Raw genomic sequence first — 15,170 nt, 5'->3', positions numbered from 1 at the left:
CACATCCAGACTATGTCTGCAGATTTATGCGGCTGAAAGAGTAACTGTCCCTGGAATGAAGTGGATCAGTCTGTCTTTATTTTCTGGGCCGTTTCCTGTACAGTGCGCTCAGATAAATACTCAGCTGGATGAGTCATGCAGTTTGCACTCAAAAACAATGGTAGGAGGTCTGCATACCCGCTGCCCGGACCCTGCCGAGTCCACAGTCTATGCACTGTGCTGCTCCTTTGTACTGGACGAAATGTTTTCCAAAGCGGCTTTTAAAGCCTGCTCAGCGGTACAGGCAGATATTGGAGAGGGTGGGACTACATGAGGAAACAAAATAGTTTTTCTCTGAAATAAAACAAGTTGAGTACTAGTAATTGTGACCACATGATGTGATTCGTAGGATTAGATAGGAGCTCTTTGAGGTCAGGTTTATGTTAACTAGTTAATTTTATTAAATTTTATTCTATCGTTTTGTAAATTGTTATTATTTTTTATTACTGTCTTATTATTTTATTTATAACCATATTTAATTCATATTTATTATTTGTATTTAAATGTTTGCTGTTGCTCGATTTAGAATTTTATTATTATTATTATTATTAAAGAGCAATACCAGTTCTAAGGGTTCAACTCCCATGGAACACAATAAAATGATGAAAAATACTGCATAGAAATGTATAGAAAGCGTGTCTTCCTAATATGTAAATATAGCCTGTATTGATGCTCTGATAAACAATCACGCAAATAAAGTTTTAATAAACTTTCTCAATTAAAATGGACTATAATACTTTATGTGGTCAGGTAAGTTGTCCTAAAAACACATAAAATATAGACTATGTTTTTATTAAACAACATTGAAAGTCCTGAAAAAGCATTGTAGCAATGAATGGCTGTGGGACATAATTTGTTTAGGTCCCTAAAAGTCATGTAAACAAACAATGAAAGGATGCTGACCATGTTATCATCCCAAACAGAGACGTTTTCTACCCCCTACAGCCTGCATACAAAAACAACACAACCCCAAAGTCCATGAGAAACAATCCCTCACCGATAACAACAATAACAAGTGGGTTTAAGCCCATCTGCCCGCTTTGTTTTCGTCTGCAGAGCCTGGAGGCTGTTCATCACAAAAGTAGAAGTATTTCTAGAGCGAGAAACTAACGGGAACCGCCGCCTACGTGGAGACTCTCAGATCCAAAGTCAGCGCGTGTATGATAAACAGACGAGCGCGATACAGTATTGTAATAAAATGTGATCTAAAATCATTATTTGTATTCCCCACGACCTCCTCCCCTCCCAAACTCTTTCTTTATCCTCCACTCCAAGCTCTCTTTCCCCCTCCCTCTCCCGTCTTTCTCTCTAGAAGCTCAAAGCCGCAAAATCAACAGTGTGCAGGAGGCAAACGCAACTTCTTACCATTTTAGCTTTCCAAGCGAATTTCATGGTGAGGGCCTCTCTCATCGTCCGGTAGCGGCATTAGAACACAGCCCAAGTCCAGCGAGAAAGGGTAAAATGTTTTCAAGATATCTGTGTGAATTGCAGAGCTGTCCTGTGTGAATTGTCCTCCTTCAGCGCACACACATAGTCCGTCACGGATGGAGCCTCAAGCTGCTCCCCTCGCTCCCTCTGCTCTGCAGTCCACCCCCGCTTAGTAAATGACACAACTCCGCCCACTGCACTCTCTCTCACTCCCTCCCTCTTTAGTACTTTGATTTCTTTCTTTTTATCATTATGAAATTTTGTGTACGTTTTTTTTATATATAACTTTTGATTCTTAATCAAAATATATTTAGATTCGCATTAGAATGTTAACACTAAGAAAACAAATAAATTCCAGAGAAGTTAAAGTGACAGTGCACGCAAAAAAAAAAAAAAAAAAAAAAAAAAAAAAATATATATATATATATATATATATATATATATATTGTCATTATTTTACTCACCTTCATGTGGCACCAAAATCGTATTATGGTTGTGAAACACAAGTAGATGTTTAGCAGAATGTTTTATTGTTTTGTTTTGTTTTTTTCATATAGGCCTAATGGATAGTGAATGCAGCTGTCAAACTACCAAAAGGTCAAAAAAGGTCAGTGCCATATGCAGGCCAATTGCAGAATGGTGGAATTTGGTAGTTTAGGTGAACAATTCATCACTTATGGTCATGGCTGTAGTTACTAAAAAATATAATAATCATCATGTCATTGAAATGAAAGATAAAATATTTTTTAATCTGTCAAATTGATCAAGATGGAAGGTTTCTGATGGGATTGAATTTTTTTAGTGGTGGTAGGGGGTTGTAATGTTATTTTTATTTAAAATATTAGTTTTATTTTTTGTAGTCAATTTAAACTATTTGCAAATATTATCTTCATTTTAAAATACACTTACATTCACTCTCAAACGCATGCCTAATATTTGGGAAAAAAATGTTTCTTGTCTCATCACATTTTGTTAAGAATTACATGGATCATTTACATGATTTAAATTAAAAATGGCAAAAATTGACAAAAAAAAGTTATGTATCACTGGATATTACTGTTGGCCATTTAACATTACTATAGAAAAACAGTTGTTAAACATTAAATGTTTAGCTGTACATCTTCGCTCTCTTTCCCTGTTAAAACTGAAACGTCACGCTGGAATTCATGTTTGGCTTCTGTGAACAGTAAAGCCCTTTCTTTGATTTGACTGTCCTTATTAATCACTTTGACATTGACAAGCACTGTTAGACCGCAGAGACAGACCAGCCTAAAAATTTTACTTTTAAAACTTTTTGTCAACCTAAGGAGAATAATGAGGTGCAGCAAAGTAGCATCAGGAATATCAAATCAAATATTGGTGGAACAATTTGACCATTATTAATTATTTGGGGGGGGGAGGAGAAATCTGTCCCCCTCATTGTCTATAGTGGTTACAGCCCTAACTCAGAGACAATATGAGGAAGGCTGACGCTGTATTGTCTAGATTGAGGGATTTTCCTTTATCCCTTATGTGCAGGACGTCTGGATTTTCATTTGTATGAACGCAGGAACCTAGTGGAGACAAGGTTGAAATCAGCAGGTGTCATGTGGCCCTTTACTCACACACTCACACACTTGGGTTCTCATTCCAGCTATACACGTAAGCTTCCTAAAGGGCAATTAAGACGCCATAGAGAATCAGTGTGATCATTCATGCAGCCACAGTAGGGAACACAATAGAAAGCAGTTCAATACTCTTTGCCCTTCAGTTCTATCTTAACAAGGCCAGTGGTGAGATCATAAACGTCACGGGCTAGTTTTATGAAGACAGATTCAAAGAGTATTTCCTCAAGCTAAACACATTTTACAGGCAATCTTGCTCAATCACAAACATTTAAAGTTTATATTAGATTGACTATTCTGTCATTAGCCATTCAGCAGAGAATATTTGAACTAAATGGACAGTACAGGATAAGGTGGCGATAGTACGATCATGGGTTTGATTTTGGGTGTAGAGGTGCATGTGAAAAAGCCAGTCAGCGATAATGGTAGCACTTTACAATATGGTCCCATTAGTTAACATTAGTTAATGCATTAACTAACAATGAGCGGCAATATTTATACATCTTTTTTAACATTAGTTAATAAAAATCCAACTGTTCATTGTTAGTTCATGTTAACTCAGATCCATTAAATAATATTAACAGATACAAAATTTGATTTTAATAATGTATTAATAATTAACATTTATTAATATTAATAAATGCTTTAGAAGTAGTTCAGGTAGTGAACTTTATAGTTCATGTGAACTTCAGGTCGTGTTACTTAACTAATGTTAACAAATGGGGCGTTTCAGGAGGACTTTCCAAACCCAATTAGGTTAGCCTAGTGCAACTGATAAAACACTAACAGAAATTTACTACAGTAGATTAATATATCTTTTTAATTTTTTTAATTGATTTCAGGTTGCCAGTTAGCTTTTTTTCCCTAAAGTTTGCATATTTTTTGTCCTATGTCTTCTGATTTATTTGGAGTTGATGGAATAGTTCAAATAAAAAAATGTACATAAAATTTAAATGAAATTAGATCAAATGTATCTTTTACAAAAAGCTGTTCTGGGGAACATCAGAACTTTTTCTGTGTTAGAAGATACTTAAAATGTCAAAAATAAATAATTAACTTTAGTTTTATATGGTATTTTTAAAGGTTGCTTCTGAATGCACCTTAAATAAAATAAAACCAAAAAGTTTGTTCAGTCTAGTCCAAGAGCAAATCATAATTTTTCGATCTATAAATTCCATTGACATGGAATTTGGTCAAGCGCTATGGTTATTCCCTGTGGTTAATATCCTAGACGGAGGCTGTGTCCGTAATCGTAGGCAGCTGACTTGTTGCCTCGCAGCTTGCAGCGTTTGCACATGAAGGTACCTCATGCAACTGATTTTGGACAGATTTCTGAGGCAGAGTAACGGTTTAATGATCTACAGCAAAATAGAGAGAGCTTTGGTGATAACTAAGAGAATATTAATTACTACAATAGTAATTTCTCACTAGAAATTACATAAAAATTGGAAAACATTGGTCAAAAACGTACATTTACACACAAACTAACCACCAATCGCAACTTTCAGACGCCATCTTTATTTTTTAGCTTAACTGCCACAGAATGGAACACACAGGAATGTGGGATATCAAAGGCAGCGAAGGATACATCTATGCTGCCTTCAAAAATCAATCAGATGAAGGTATCTCAGGAGACATGAAATGAAGCTAACATTGGATTCGGACATGCCCTGATGCTTTCCTACCTTGGAATGCATCCTCCGAAGGCAGCATTTTTAAGATTTTGGATGCAGCCCTAGACTGTGGTTAATGTTCTGGAAACCAGGGCCAAGACTGTATTAGTAAAAGTGCATGCAAGTAACCATAGGAGACAACCTATCACATGACTCCCTCAAACCACACAATCTCACTCTCAACGTCATGCACCATTAGCTGTCTACAGTCACAACAAATTCAATAAAGTGAAGTGTGTTTAAGCAGAGACCCCCTCCTAAATACAGAGGAGTGGTCCGTTCAGAGAAGGCTGGTCAGCGAGGGCAGTGGGGCTCCAGAGGGGAAACCCTCATTCTCTGGGATTCGCTCCAGTTCCCAGGCCAGTCTGACTGGGTGTCCTCTGCTCGGCTGCTCCTCGGGGGTTCTGGGAAGCGTGGAGGAGCAGTGGGAGAGGTCGTGACCTTTTGGTCCCCCTCAAGGGACAGCTGTTTGCGCTCAAAAGGGAGTGATGTCATTGCAGTGCACGACAACAAGCCCTGACAAATGGCAGGCGCTTGGGCTGGACCCGGCTGACGCACACACACACACGCCTCTGATCTCATACACAGCTATAGCCCTAGGGAATAGATAGAGATAGTGTGTATCTATATGCAATAAGCGCACAACACCACTACATCAGTAGTGATGCCAATCTCTAAAGGAAACATACTGTATCATTTGATTACATTCAAGGTGTGGGAACTAAATGTAAAAGTTTAGGAGGTGTTATTGAAAAATCTTTGTTGATCGACCACTAAATAGTTTGCCAAAATTAAAATTTTGTTATCATTTATTCCACTTGAAAACTTTTTGATCTGTTAAATGATTTTCTTTCTTCTAAGGAAAGGAAATGTGAAAATGTTATTTAATATATGCTTAGTATTTAGTGTTTTTTAATAAATGCTTTCTATTCTTCAAAAAATCCTGAAAAAATGTGTCATGGTTTCCTCAAAAATATTACCACAACTGTTTTCAAAGTTGATGATAATAATAAGAAATATTTCTTGAGCTTTAAATAAGCATATCAGAATGATTTCTGAAGGATCATGTGACACGGAAGACTGGAGTAATGGCTGCTGAAAATTCAGCTTTGCTATCACAGGAATAAATTACATTTTAAAATAAAACTGAAAACAGTTATTTTAAATTGTAATAATATTTCACAATATTACTGTTTTTACTGTTTTTGATCTAATAAATGTAGTGTTGGTGAGCGTGTGTGACAATTTTCAAAGACATTAAAAAATCTTACAGACTTTTTGTCACGTAATGGGTGCACAACAAAGGAGATAATAAACAAAATCAAATTCAAACAAGAAACACTTAGAAGTATCTTCAGGAAATATATCACAACCACAATACCCTGTTAAAAGTAATACACTATATCTACTCCATGAAATTTTGGCAACAGATTACAAACAATATCATTAATTAAATTAAACAAATATAATTGAGTTAGAATTAATCAAATTAATTCCTTAAATGTCAACCATTTAAAACGAGTAAACTGATCAGTGTTTCGTTTAGTTGGCCAGTTTCACTCTTTGCTTTTTATGTCAGTTTGTGGTTTTTGTAATGGTGTTTGCTAATTTTACACAATTTAAATGGTTAACTTTTAAGGAATTAATTTCATGAATTCTAACTCAATTTTTATATGTTGAATTTAATTAATGATATTGTTTGTAATCTGCTGCCACAATTTTAGATAGAGTAGATAGAGCGTATTACTTTTTACAGTGTATAACAACGACGATACAGAACAGTGAACTGAGGAAACTAAGGGTCTTAAATAAAGGAGAGCTAATGAAATGAACAGAAACAGATGCATGATTAATTAGAAACTATGGAAACTAATAAGAAAAAGGCAAACTGGTACAGGGAAAATAGAACACAATGACATTAAAACAGAACATAACCATTTGAATGGCTTATATATTAATTCCTGGAAATTGTAAGAAGATTAGAACAAATAAAAAACTAAATAAACTTTGCGAGGCATGTGTTTTAAGTAAATTTGGTTACACTTTAGATTAGAGTCCAATTCTCACTATTAACTAACTATTAACTATGACTTTTGCCTCAATAATCTCCAAATTACTGCTTATTAATACTTGGTAAGGTAGTTGTTAGGTTTAGGCATTAATATGTGCTTTATAAGTACTAATAAACAGCCAATATCCTAGTAATATGCAAGCAACTTGTTAATAATGAGAATTGGACCCTAAACTAAAGTGTTACTGTAAATTTAAGTGCATCAGGACATCTCACACCAGATTTGACATTAATGACGTCAAGCGTCATTGGTTCTTATGTGATGGATCAATATTATGGTACTTTTGTCTTGTTTGAAGCGCAACAGCCCCTTTTTACCATTCACTTTCATTGAATGGAAAAGAGGAAAAATTAAAAAAATCATACAGGTTTGGAAAAATGATGGTGAGTAAATGATGACATAGTTTTCATTTCTGGGTGAGCGATCCCTTTAATTTACCAATATAGACACTCACAGAGCAAAATGTTTAATTTGTTTTCCTGGTGTTTAGTTTCAGGTGGTGAGGCATGGGGGATGGGCTTAGGAAACAGAGGGAATCTTAGGGAGCATGTTTAGACCCCTATAGGGTGGCTGAGGATATCTGTCCTGTCGACACCAATGGAGACATACTGAGTCTAAACCTCCCTAGAGTACAATCACAGTCTCCAGTCAGTCTCTCCTCCTGTGGTGGACTCACACACACAAATACACATAAACACACACATGTAAACACACACACACAGGGCCTGTGAAGCTATGGAACACATCGACATGAGTAACGAGAGCACTGTTATTGCACCACTGTGGGGGGAAAAAACACACATTCCAGGAAATCTCCCACTTCCTGCCTGCAGCCTCCCAAATCTATGTGCCTGTCGTCATTGTACCTGACTGAAGGGTCAGTTATCATGTCTACACTGCCAAAGGCACTCGCAAAAACCTGAGGGATAGAGAAAATGCAGCTTTAGCCCATTCTGTGTATGTATAGGGAGATTTACGGTCAGATTTTGAACTGCTGTGTAGCACTAGCGTCACCAGAAGAGTTATAAGCCGAGCTGACGCAGGCAGAGAGAGCTGGAGCTAGAGGGCGCTGGGAGGAGACCTTCAATGGTTTTGACGTGCCAGGCAACACAAGTTCTTCTTAGACATTGTTATTTGTAGCAGTGATAAAAAAGCTTAAGATTAACTGTAATCAGTGATTCACAGTTCTCAAGAATCTGCAATCTCTTGTTGTCATGATACCATGTGATCATTTTCATTATGCACTTTTATCAAATTCACAAGAAATCAACACAGTCTAATGCAACAGAAATCACTGGATGTGCTTGTAAAAGCATACACATTACTGTTCAAAAGTTTGGGGTCAGCATTTAAAAAAAATAAAAAGTTTTATGCTGCATTTATTTATTAAAAAAAACAACAAAAAAACAGGAAAAATAGTAATATTGTGAAATATTATTACAATTTTAATGACAATTTAAAACAATAGTGAAACATTTCTTATAATTATCGAATATTTTTGTGAAACCATAATACATTTTTTTTTCAGGATTCTTTGATGAATACAAAGTTCAAAAGAACAGCATTTATTTGAAATAGAAATCTTTTGTAACATTATAAATGTCTTTACTTTCACTTTTGATTAATTTAATGTGTCCGTGTTAAATAAAAGTATTAATACTCACCCCAAACTAATCTTTCTGCAGTATGTGCACTTTTTCGAAGTATGCAAATTTCTCACAATACCTTAAATGACCTATAACATTTGCCAAAAATGTGCAGTAAACAGCCAAAGCACACTGCGTGGAATACTGTATCCCATAATGCAACTTTCAATGAGTTTCAATGCATACTGTCTGTTTTGTAAAAAAAAAAAAAAAAAAAAAAAAAAGTAGGCAGTGTGTATACAATGCAGTATGCTAGTACTCCATTCCAAACAAAACAAAAAAATATTTTTGCTAATTTCATTTGTTTTCTCTTTTTTTTTTTGACTGAACTGTTGGTTTTTTTCACCTTATAAATCAACACAGCTTAATATTGCAATAACATTACTGTAACCAACTGACAGAGATTAATGAAGAACTGAAAGTTCTTGAGTAGCTCCTGGGGTTTTCAGATGAAAGAAAACTGAAACAAAACAACAAGAAGAGAGCAGCATCTTCCCCACTGAGCACCACCAGAAGCACAGGCAAAATACCCCACAGTGGAAACTCTGTCATTGTGAAATATGTGGTAAAACCATCTGTTAGCGTCCTCAAACGACTGGAAGCGTACTGTGAAGGACTCTCACAGAAACACGCTTACCGAAAACTCGACCGTCATTCCTGAATGGTGCATGTGTTGGAGAAGGAGAGAAAGTGGAGAAAGTGGAGAACAGTGTGTGTGTGTGTCTGTGTTTATGTACCTCAATACCTTTGTTTTAAATTCCCAGCAGAGGGCAGTGTAACACGATTCTGCTCAGAGTTGGCAACTTCAGAGAAGAGAAAAGAATAAACAATAATTTTATGGCCAAGAGTTTTATTGTTAAGATTCATGATATGCTCCAGTGGTAATTTAAATGCTTTACACTGTATCCAAGAAACCTGTCACTCTCCCTTTTGTTAGTTCTCATTCTGTCTTATACAGTGTGATGCAGCCTTCTCCATCATTTACCAACAGTGTTTTCTTTCAATCTTAATTTTATTATGTTTTTCTACATTTACGTGAAACATCTGGGTCATCTGGTCATTAATTAGTAGCCATTCACCAGTAAAAAAAAAACAAAACAAAACACAACAACACATATTGTGCCATACATCTTAACTATACTCAGCTGGCAAGGAGTCCCCTCACATAAAAAAAAAATCTGTTTTTCCAGAAGTCTGTCCTGTGTGTATCATAATAACAGAACCTGACAGGAACTGTGGCAGACTGATTATACAGTCAGCAAGATTATCATAATCGTTAAAGTATGGGTTTAATATTCTCGGATTGGTCAAAAATCCTGGATAGCAGACTTTGATGACTAATATGGTGGCCAGTTGTTTGCAGCGAGTCAGTGGGTGTCGTCAATCTTCCCCTCTGACCTAGAGCTAATAAGCTTTAATTAGCCAGTGTGGTAAGTCTGGTTTGGACCCCCATGTTGGCAAAACCATCTGCCACCATAATCATAAACAGATGGATGGATGGATGGATGGATGGATGGATGTATGGATGGACGGACGGATGAACGGACGAACGGAGGGACAGACAGACAGACAGACAGATAGATAGATAGATAGATAGATAGATAGATAGATAGATAGATAGTCTGTCTGTCACTGTCTAGCTCTTTCAGACAATCTGTCTGAATGTGATTTTGCTGATTCGGTCTGTCAAGAGTGTTTGCTGATCAGACAGTTAAATAACTTAGCCAGTGGACATCACTGGGCCTGACCTTGTCTGCTCGAGTCTCAGCCCCCTCCATTCATCCCTTCTTTTTTTTTTTCCTGCCTCTCTGACAGAGGGAGCAGTAAGCCAGGCCACATGACAGGGATCAGGAAAGAGGGAATGATTTTTTTTTTTTTTTTGCTGTGTGAGGCTAAAGAGGGCTGTGTGTGTTTGTGTAACTGCTGCATTGACCTGAGTGGTTCCACACCTGTCATCTACAACAGCAAAGATGATTCACAGACCTCCCAGAATGAGAGTTTATTGGCACACACACTCAAGCACTCTCTTTACAGTACCTCTAACACACACACACATACGCACACACCATTACTCGCACACTTGCTTTCTCCATTATGCTATATACACATATTTGCATTCACTGATATACCCTGTATAACCCCTTGCTCTATACATGTGGGTTATACATTTTCTGCCCCAGTTGAGTGATTTGCCCCCTTTGGACTTCAGCCTGAGGCGTCATGTCAGACTGAGGGTGACAGAAGTCATATTATCAGTTTATCAACATGTTCCATTATCATATACTCATTGAACCAAATGTTCAATAGTGCAGTCATGCAGACTGACACATCTATGGAGAATGCTATCCATGTATAATACTACAACACCTAAAGAGCATGTAATATTAGAAAAAGCTCTATTCATCCTATCTATATACACTACTATTCAAAATTAAAAAAATATTAGAATGATTAAATTACATTTTAAAATATATTAAAATTGAAAACAGTTATTTTAAACTGTACTAATATTTTACAATATTTTTTGATCAAATAAATGCAGCCTTGTTGAGCATGTCTTACCAACCTCAAAACTTTTTGTATATATTTGCTAGACATATATATTTGCAAGATATTTTAAGAAGAATTTATAACAATAATCTAAAATGCATAACAGAAAACCAAATGTTTAAGTTGGCATATAAAATGCATGTAAATTAATGTAAAATTATTGGTCTCAAAGCAGCCCCAGTAAGTCAACCATATTGTTAAGCCCTGATTTACACATTTTTGAGACAGCAGGGAAGGGACAGAACATTATCAAGGTGAGAGAGAGATAACTGGATTGAAACATAAGCCAGATTCGAACCTGCATCTCCCACATGAGCACCACATCTCTACTGAAACACTAACCACCATTCATGACTATAGCACTTGTTTAAGCTCTAGGCCTTGTGCTTTCTTGTTAGCAGTTGCAAAACTTACTGACACTGAATTACTGAATTGAATTCTCCATCACAACACGTGACTCACTGAGCGCAAGCAAGGAAACACCAGCTAGAAACCAACCATCAGTGTCACTTTTAACAAACACACACAAAAGACAGTTGATCACGAAAAGAGAAGTGATGCAGAAATGGAGAATGCTTAGTTTGCGATTCCTATATTCAGCATAATTCCAGACACGCGCTTGCGGTCTGCGCACAGCTTCCTCAATGTGTTATGGCACTGACCCATATTGACTTCTGCAGAGTGAATGTGAGCAACAGGACTGTGCTATATAGGCTGAATATATAAGTGCATTGACCCCAGTCCTTGATCACTTGACTACAAAAGTTTGTGGCGAGGCTTTGCTGCGTAAAGCAGAAAATCAGCAGCTATATCAGCATTTATGGCTGGTAGAATGTGCAGGGAGGGATGAAGAGCGTCATGACCCTTCTTACTTGAACTTTGGCCACCATCTTCATCATTAAAGCCGCAAAAACAAAGCCATTAACGATCATTAAGGCCCTATCAAAATTTAACAACCAGGTTTTGTAACTGCGAAGCAGGTTAATGATATGTAGGTACGGTAAAGTAGTAAAATGTTTTAAGTGATATAAACCTGAAAGCTGAAGCGTTATGCAACCTTCTCTTGTCTCTGAATGAGCAGATTAGGTGGTTTCCAGTTTGAAGTAGTTGTGGAAGAGAAAAATAATGGTGTGAAGTTATTCCAAGATAACTTGGAAATGGGAACAGTGAGAGTGAGTGAGAATGTCATGGCTGAGGTGAAGGGTGGCTAGGGGTCCCACATGGCATAATTGAGAAATGAGAGTTTCAGAGCTGTGGGACGTTTGTGGGAGACAAAGTAATTTTGTGTTGGTCCATGTATGTGCGCAAATTTGAGGGTTTGGTATTTAATTGAATGTGTTTGAATAGATGTGAATGAGTGCATGTGTGTGTGAACTATGTTGAAAATGTGTGTGGACTGGACTCCATGGGTGAGCGTAGGGTAAAGTGACGAGCGAGCTCTCTATGGCCTCACTGTCAGAGGAACAATAAGCTGTCAGAGGAACAATACTCGGAAACTCTCCAGTGTGAGAGGAAGAGACTTGAGACAGGATGCTGGATAAGGATGGATCTCTCTCTTTATCTCACTATATGTCTTATTCTCCATGAACGTTACATACTACCAGTAAAAATTTGGGCCATTTATGTTTCTCATGAGCTTAGAAACTTGTTGATCTCAATGTTTATGCTTTAACGTCTCCTATGCTCATCAAGGGTGCATTTATTTGAACAAAAACAGTAAAAATTGTGAAATATTATTACAATTTAAAATAGCTAATATATTTTATATATTTTATTACTTTTTTTATTGATAAATATTATATTTTACTTGTATTTTTTATTTAAATCACATTTTTTTCTATTAACTTTTCCACAAACCCCCTAGCATGTGTTTTGACAAATCTTACAATTTTTTTTGACAAATCTGGTATAGGTCAACACAGTTACCTTTCACACATAAACCTTTGTAAAAAAGAAGCCACACTTAACATGAGCTGTCAAACACATACATATACTCTCATTCCCTTATCATCTCCCTCTCTCAGCATCCATCATTTATAATTCCACCTTACTGCCCAAATCTGTGCTCTCCTTCCAGTGAGTATGTTATGATGCTGAGTCTCCTTTTCTATAATACAATGACGCTGTTTCCCTGAATTGAAACACAGTGTTCTAGTCAGTGCTGGTCAGACAGAGTCATCAGCGGTCAGCTCCAGTGTGTGACTATTGAAAAAGTGCTGACAGAGTGAGCTTTTCCCGCTCTGAACCCCCACACACATTACCACGACCACATAGGCTACACACAACCTCACACCCCATCCTCTTAACAAATTCAGCTGGTCAACGTAGGCTATATGTGGCCAAACATAGCTAGGGGCTTTCTTGAGGCAAACATTCATTGTTGTTTTTCCTTTTCACCTCTAAAGATGATTCAGCTTCCTTGAATGGACTGGCTCACATTCAAGAGATAGACACAGCATTGCACTTGGTAAACAATAGGTTACATGAGTGCTAGATATGAACAAGTTTAGGATGTCATCACACACAAACATTCAGAAAACACGTCTAACGATGGAACTTGCGATGATGGTTGGCTTTGGGAAACGCACCCCAGACCAGTATAGTCCAATTCTCGAATGAATGACTCGTTTGATCCGGTTCTTTTTAGTGAACCGAATCCATACAGGGCGACCGTTGGCTGGAATACCCTTCCCAGTTATTTTTAGTGAATCAAAACATAAAGCAATGCCAGTGTAGTTTGATTCCCGAACAAATGACTTTTCTATGTATTAAGAAGTTATTTTTAGTGAATCAAACAGGTTACAATTTACTGTGCTGTGTTGTATGGCTTATATAAATCAGTTTTGACTGGTTGTCCATATGACAAGTTGTACTTAAAGATACATAATATGTAATTAGTCATAACTAGGCCTATATTTTAAAAATGAATAGAATATATTAGTGCATATTGTTTGTTTAGTGTTATTTAATATATATATTGGCATGTTTATTGGATTTGCAGCTTCTAAACACTAAGTATAAATCTAAATTCCAGCAATTAGTTGAAAGCATAACTATTGCAAGGTGAAATGCAACTTTCAGACATATGCATGTATACAATTTATTCTTTCTATGCTTAAGAATTCATGCAGACTAAAAGCCAAACACAAATTAAGTTTAACGCAAATCATTGACTGTTTAACTTTTGATTCTTCTCATCATCTCTGAAAGACCCCAAACAACATAGCCCAACTTAGATAAAGTCCATTTACATGCTGTTGCGAATAAAGGTAAACCACTAAACAAGCAAAACCATCACAGCAGTCTTAAAACACATGTAAGTGACTGACCCAGTATCGAGGGCTGCTCTCCGGTGACCGTGGCTGGTACCTCTGCAGGGCCACCCCACCTTCTCCATCTAGGTCCAGGCAGTGTGGAATGGGCGGCCAAGGGAGCAGCGATGCCAGCGGGTAGTGTGAGATCATGATGCCCGTCCAGGTTGCCCACACATGCTCAGGGCTGTAGAGAACTGGTGCTCCTGTGATGAAGACCTGTGTGTTTACGTGTCTGTCTGTCTCAGGGGTGCATTCCAGAGCCCTTTTGTCCGTTCGTGTGAAGTGGAAAAAGTCTGACAGATCTGTGTTTAGAAGTCCACAATTGCTGTTTCCCAACACATACAAACAAAGTCTCTCTCTTTCAACGTCAGTCTAATTCGAGAAGAGGTAGGCAGCTTCTCTGCTGTGGCCACAAGAGTGATTAAAGTCTATTGTTTTTTTTTCTCTCTCTCTCTCTCTCTCTCTCTCTCTCTTCAAAGTAGGAGGAGGGGTGAGCAATAAGCCCTGCCCTTGCACTAATACCAAGATTGTGCATAAAGAGGGAAAGACAGGAAAAGAGAGAAAAGGGGTCTCGTGTTGAAGGAGGGAAACTAGGTTTAAACAAAATAGTGTTATTTTAGTAAATTTCTACACTATAGTATCGTTTTGTTTCTTTTAAGCTTATTTTAATTCTGTGAGAATATGGGAATGTTCACATTACAGCTATAACGATAACAATACACAGAGGAACGATATCATTGGAATCACTTTCAGAAAGATTTTTTTTGCAGCTGATGAATGATAAAAACATTAGCAGCCAGTCAGAATTCACCTGACTTTAAAAAGCATTTAAAGCAGCAGGCGA

At 37.1% G+C, this 15,170-nt stretch overlaps 1 protein-coding gene across 2 annotated transcripts in view; it reads right to left on the bottom strand.

The window, feature by feature from the left end:
• Positions 1-14,764, bottom strand: part of rgl1 (ral guanine nucleotide dissociation stimulator-like 1) — a 28,074-nt gene extending 13,310 nt beyond the window's left edge. Inside the window, exon 1 of one of the 2 annotated variants that reach the window (XM_051901911.1) lies at positions 14,342-14,764. In XM_051901911.1, coding sequence (XP_051757871.1) covers positions 14,342-14,476 — 135 coding nt within the window. In that variant the 5' untranslated portion in view covers positions 14,477-14,764. Of the gene's footprint in view, positions 1-1,404; positions 1,643-14,341 lie in introns of those variants that run through there. The other variant, XM_051901913.1, reaches the window with a different exon arrangement.
• Positions 14,765-15,170: the final 406 nt, after the last annotated feature.

This window comes from Ctenopharyngodon idella, chromosome 8, assembly GCF_019924925.1.
Source record: "Ctenopharyngodon idella isolate HZGC_01 chromosome 8, HZGC01, whole genome shotgun sequence".
Classification (NCBI taxonomy): domain Eukaryota; kingdom Metazoa; phylum Chordata; class Actinopteri; order Cypriniformes; family Xenocyprididae; genus Ctenopharyngodon; species Ctenopharyngodon idella.
The sequence above is the reverse complement of the archived record's forward strand: the minus strand, read 5'-3'. Positions and strand labels throughout refer to the sequence as shown.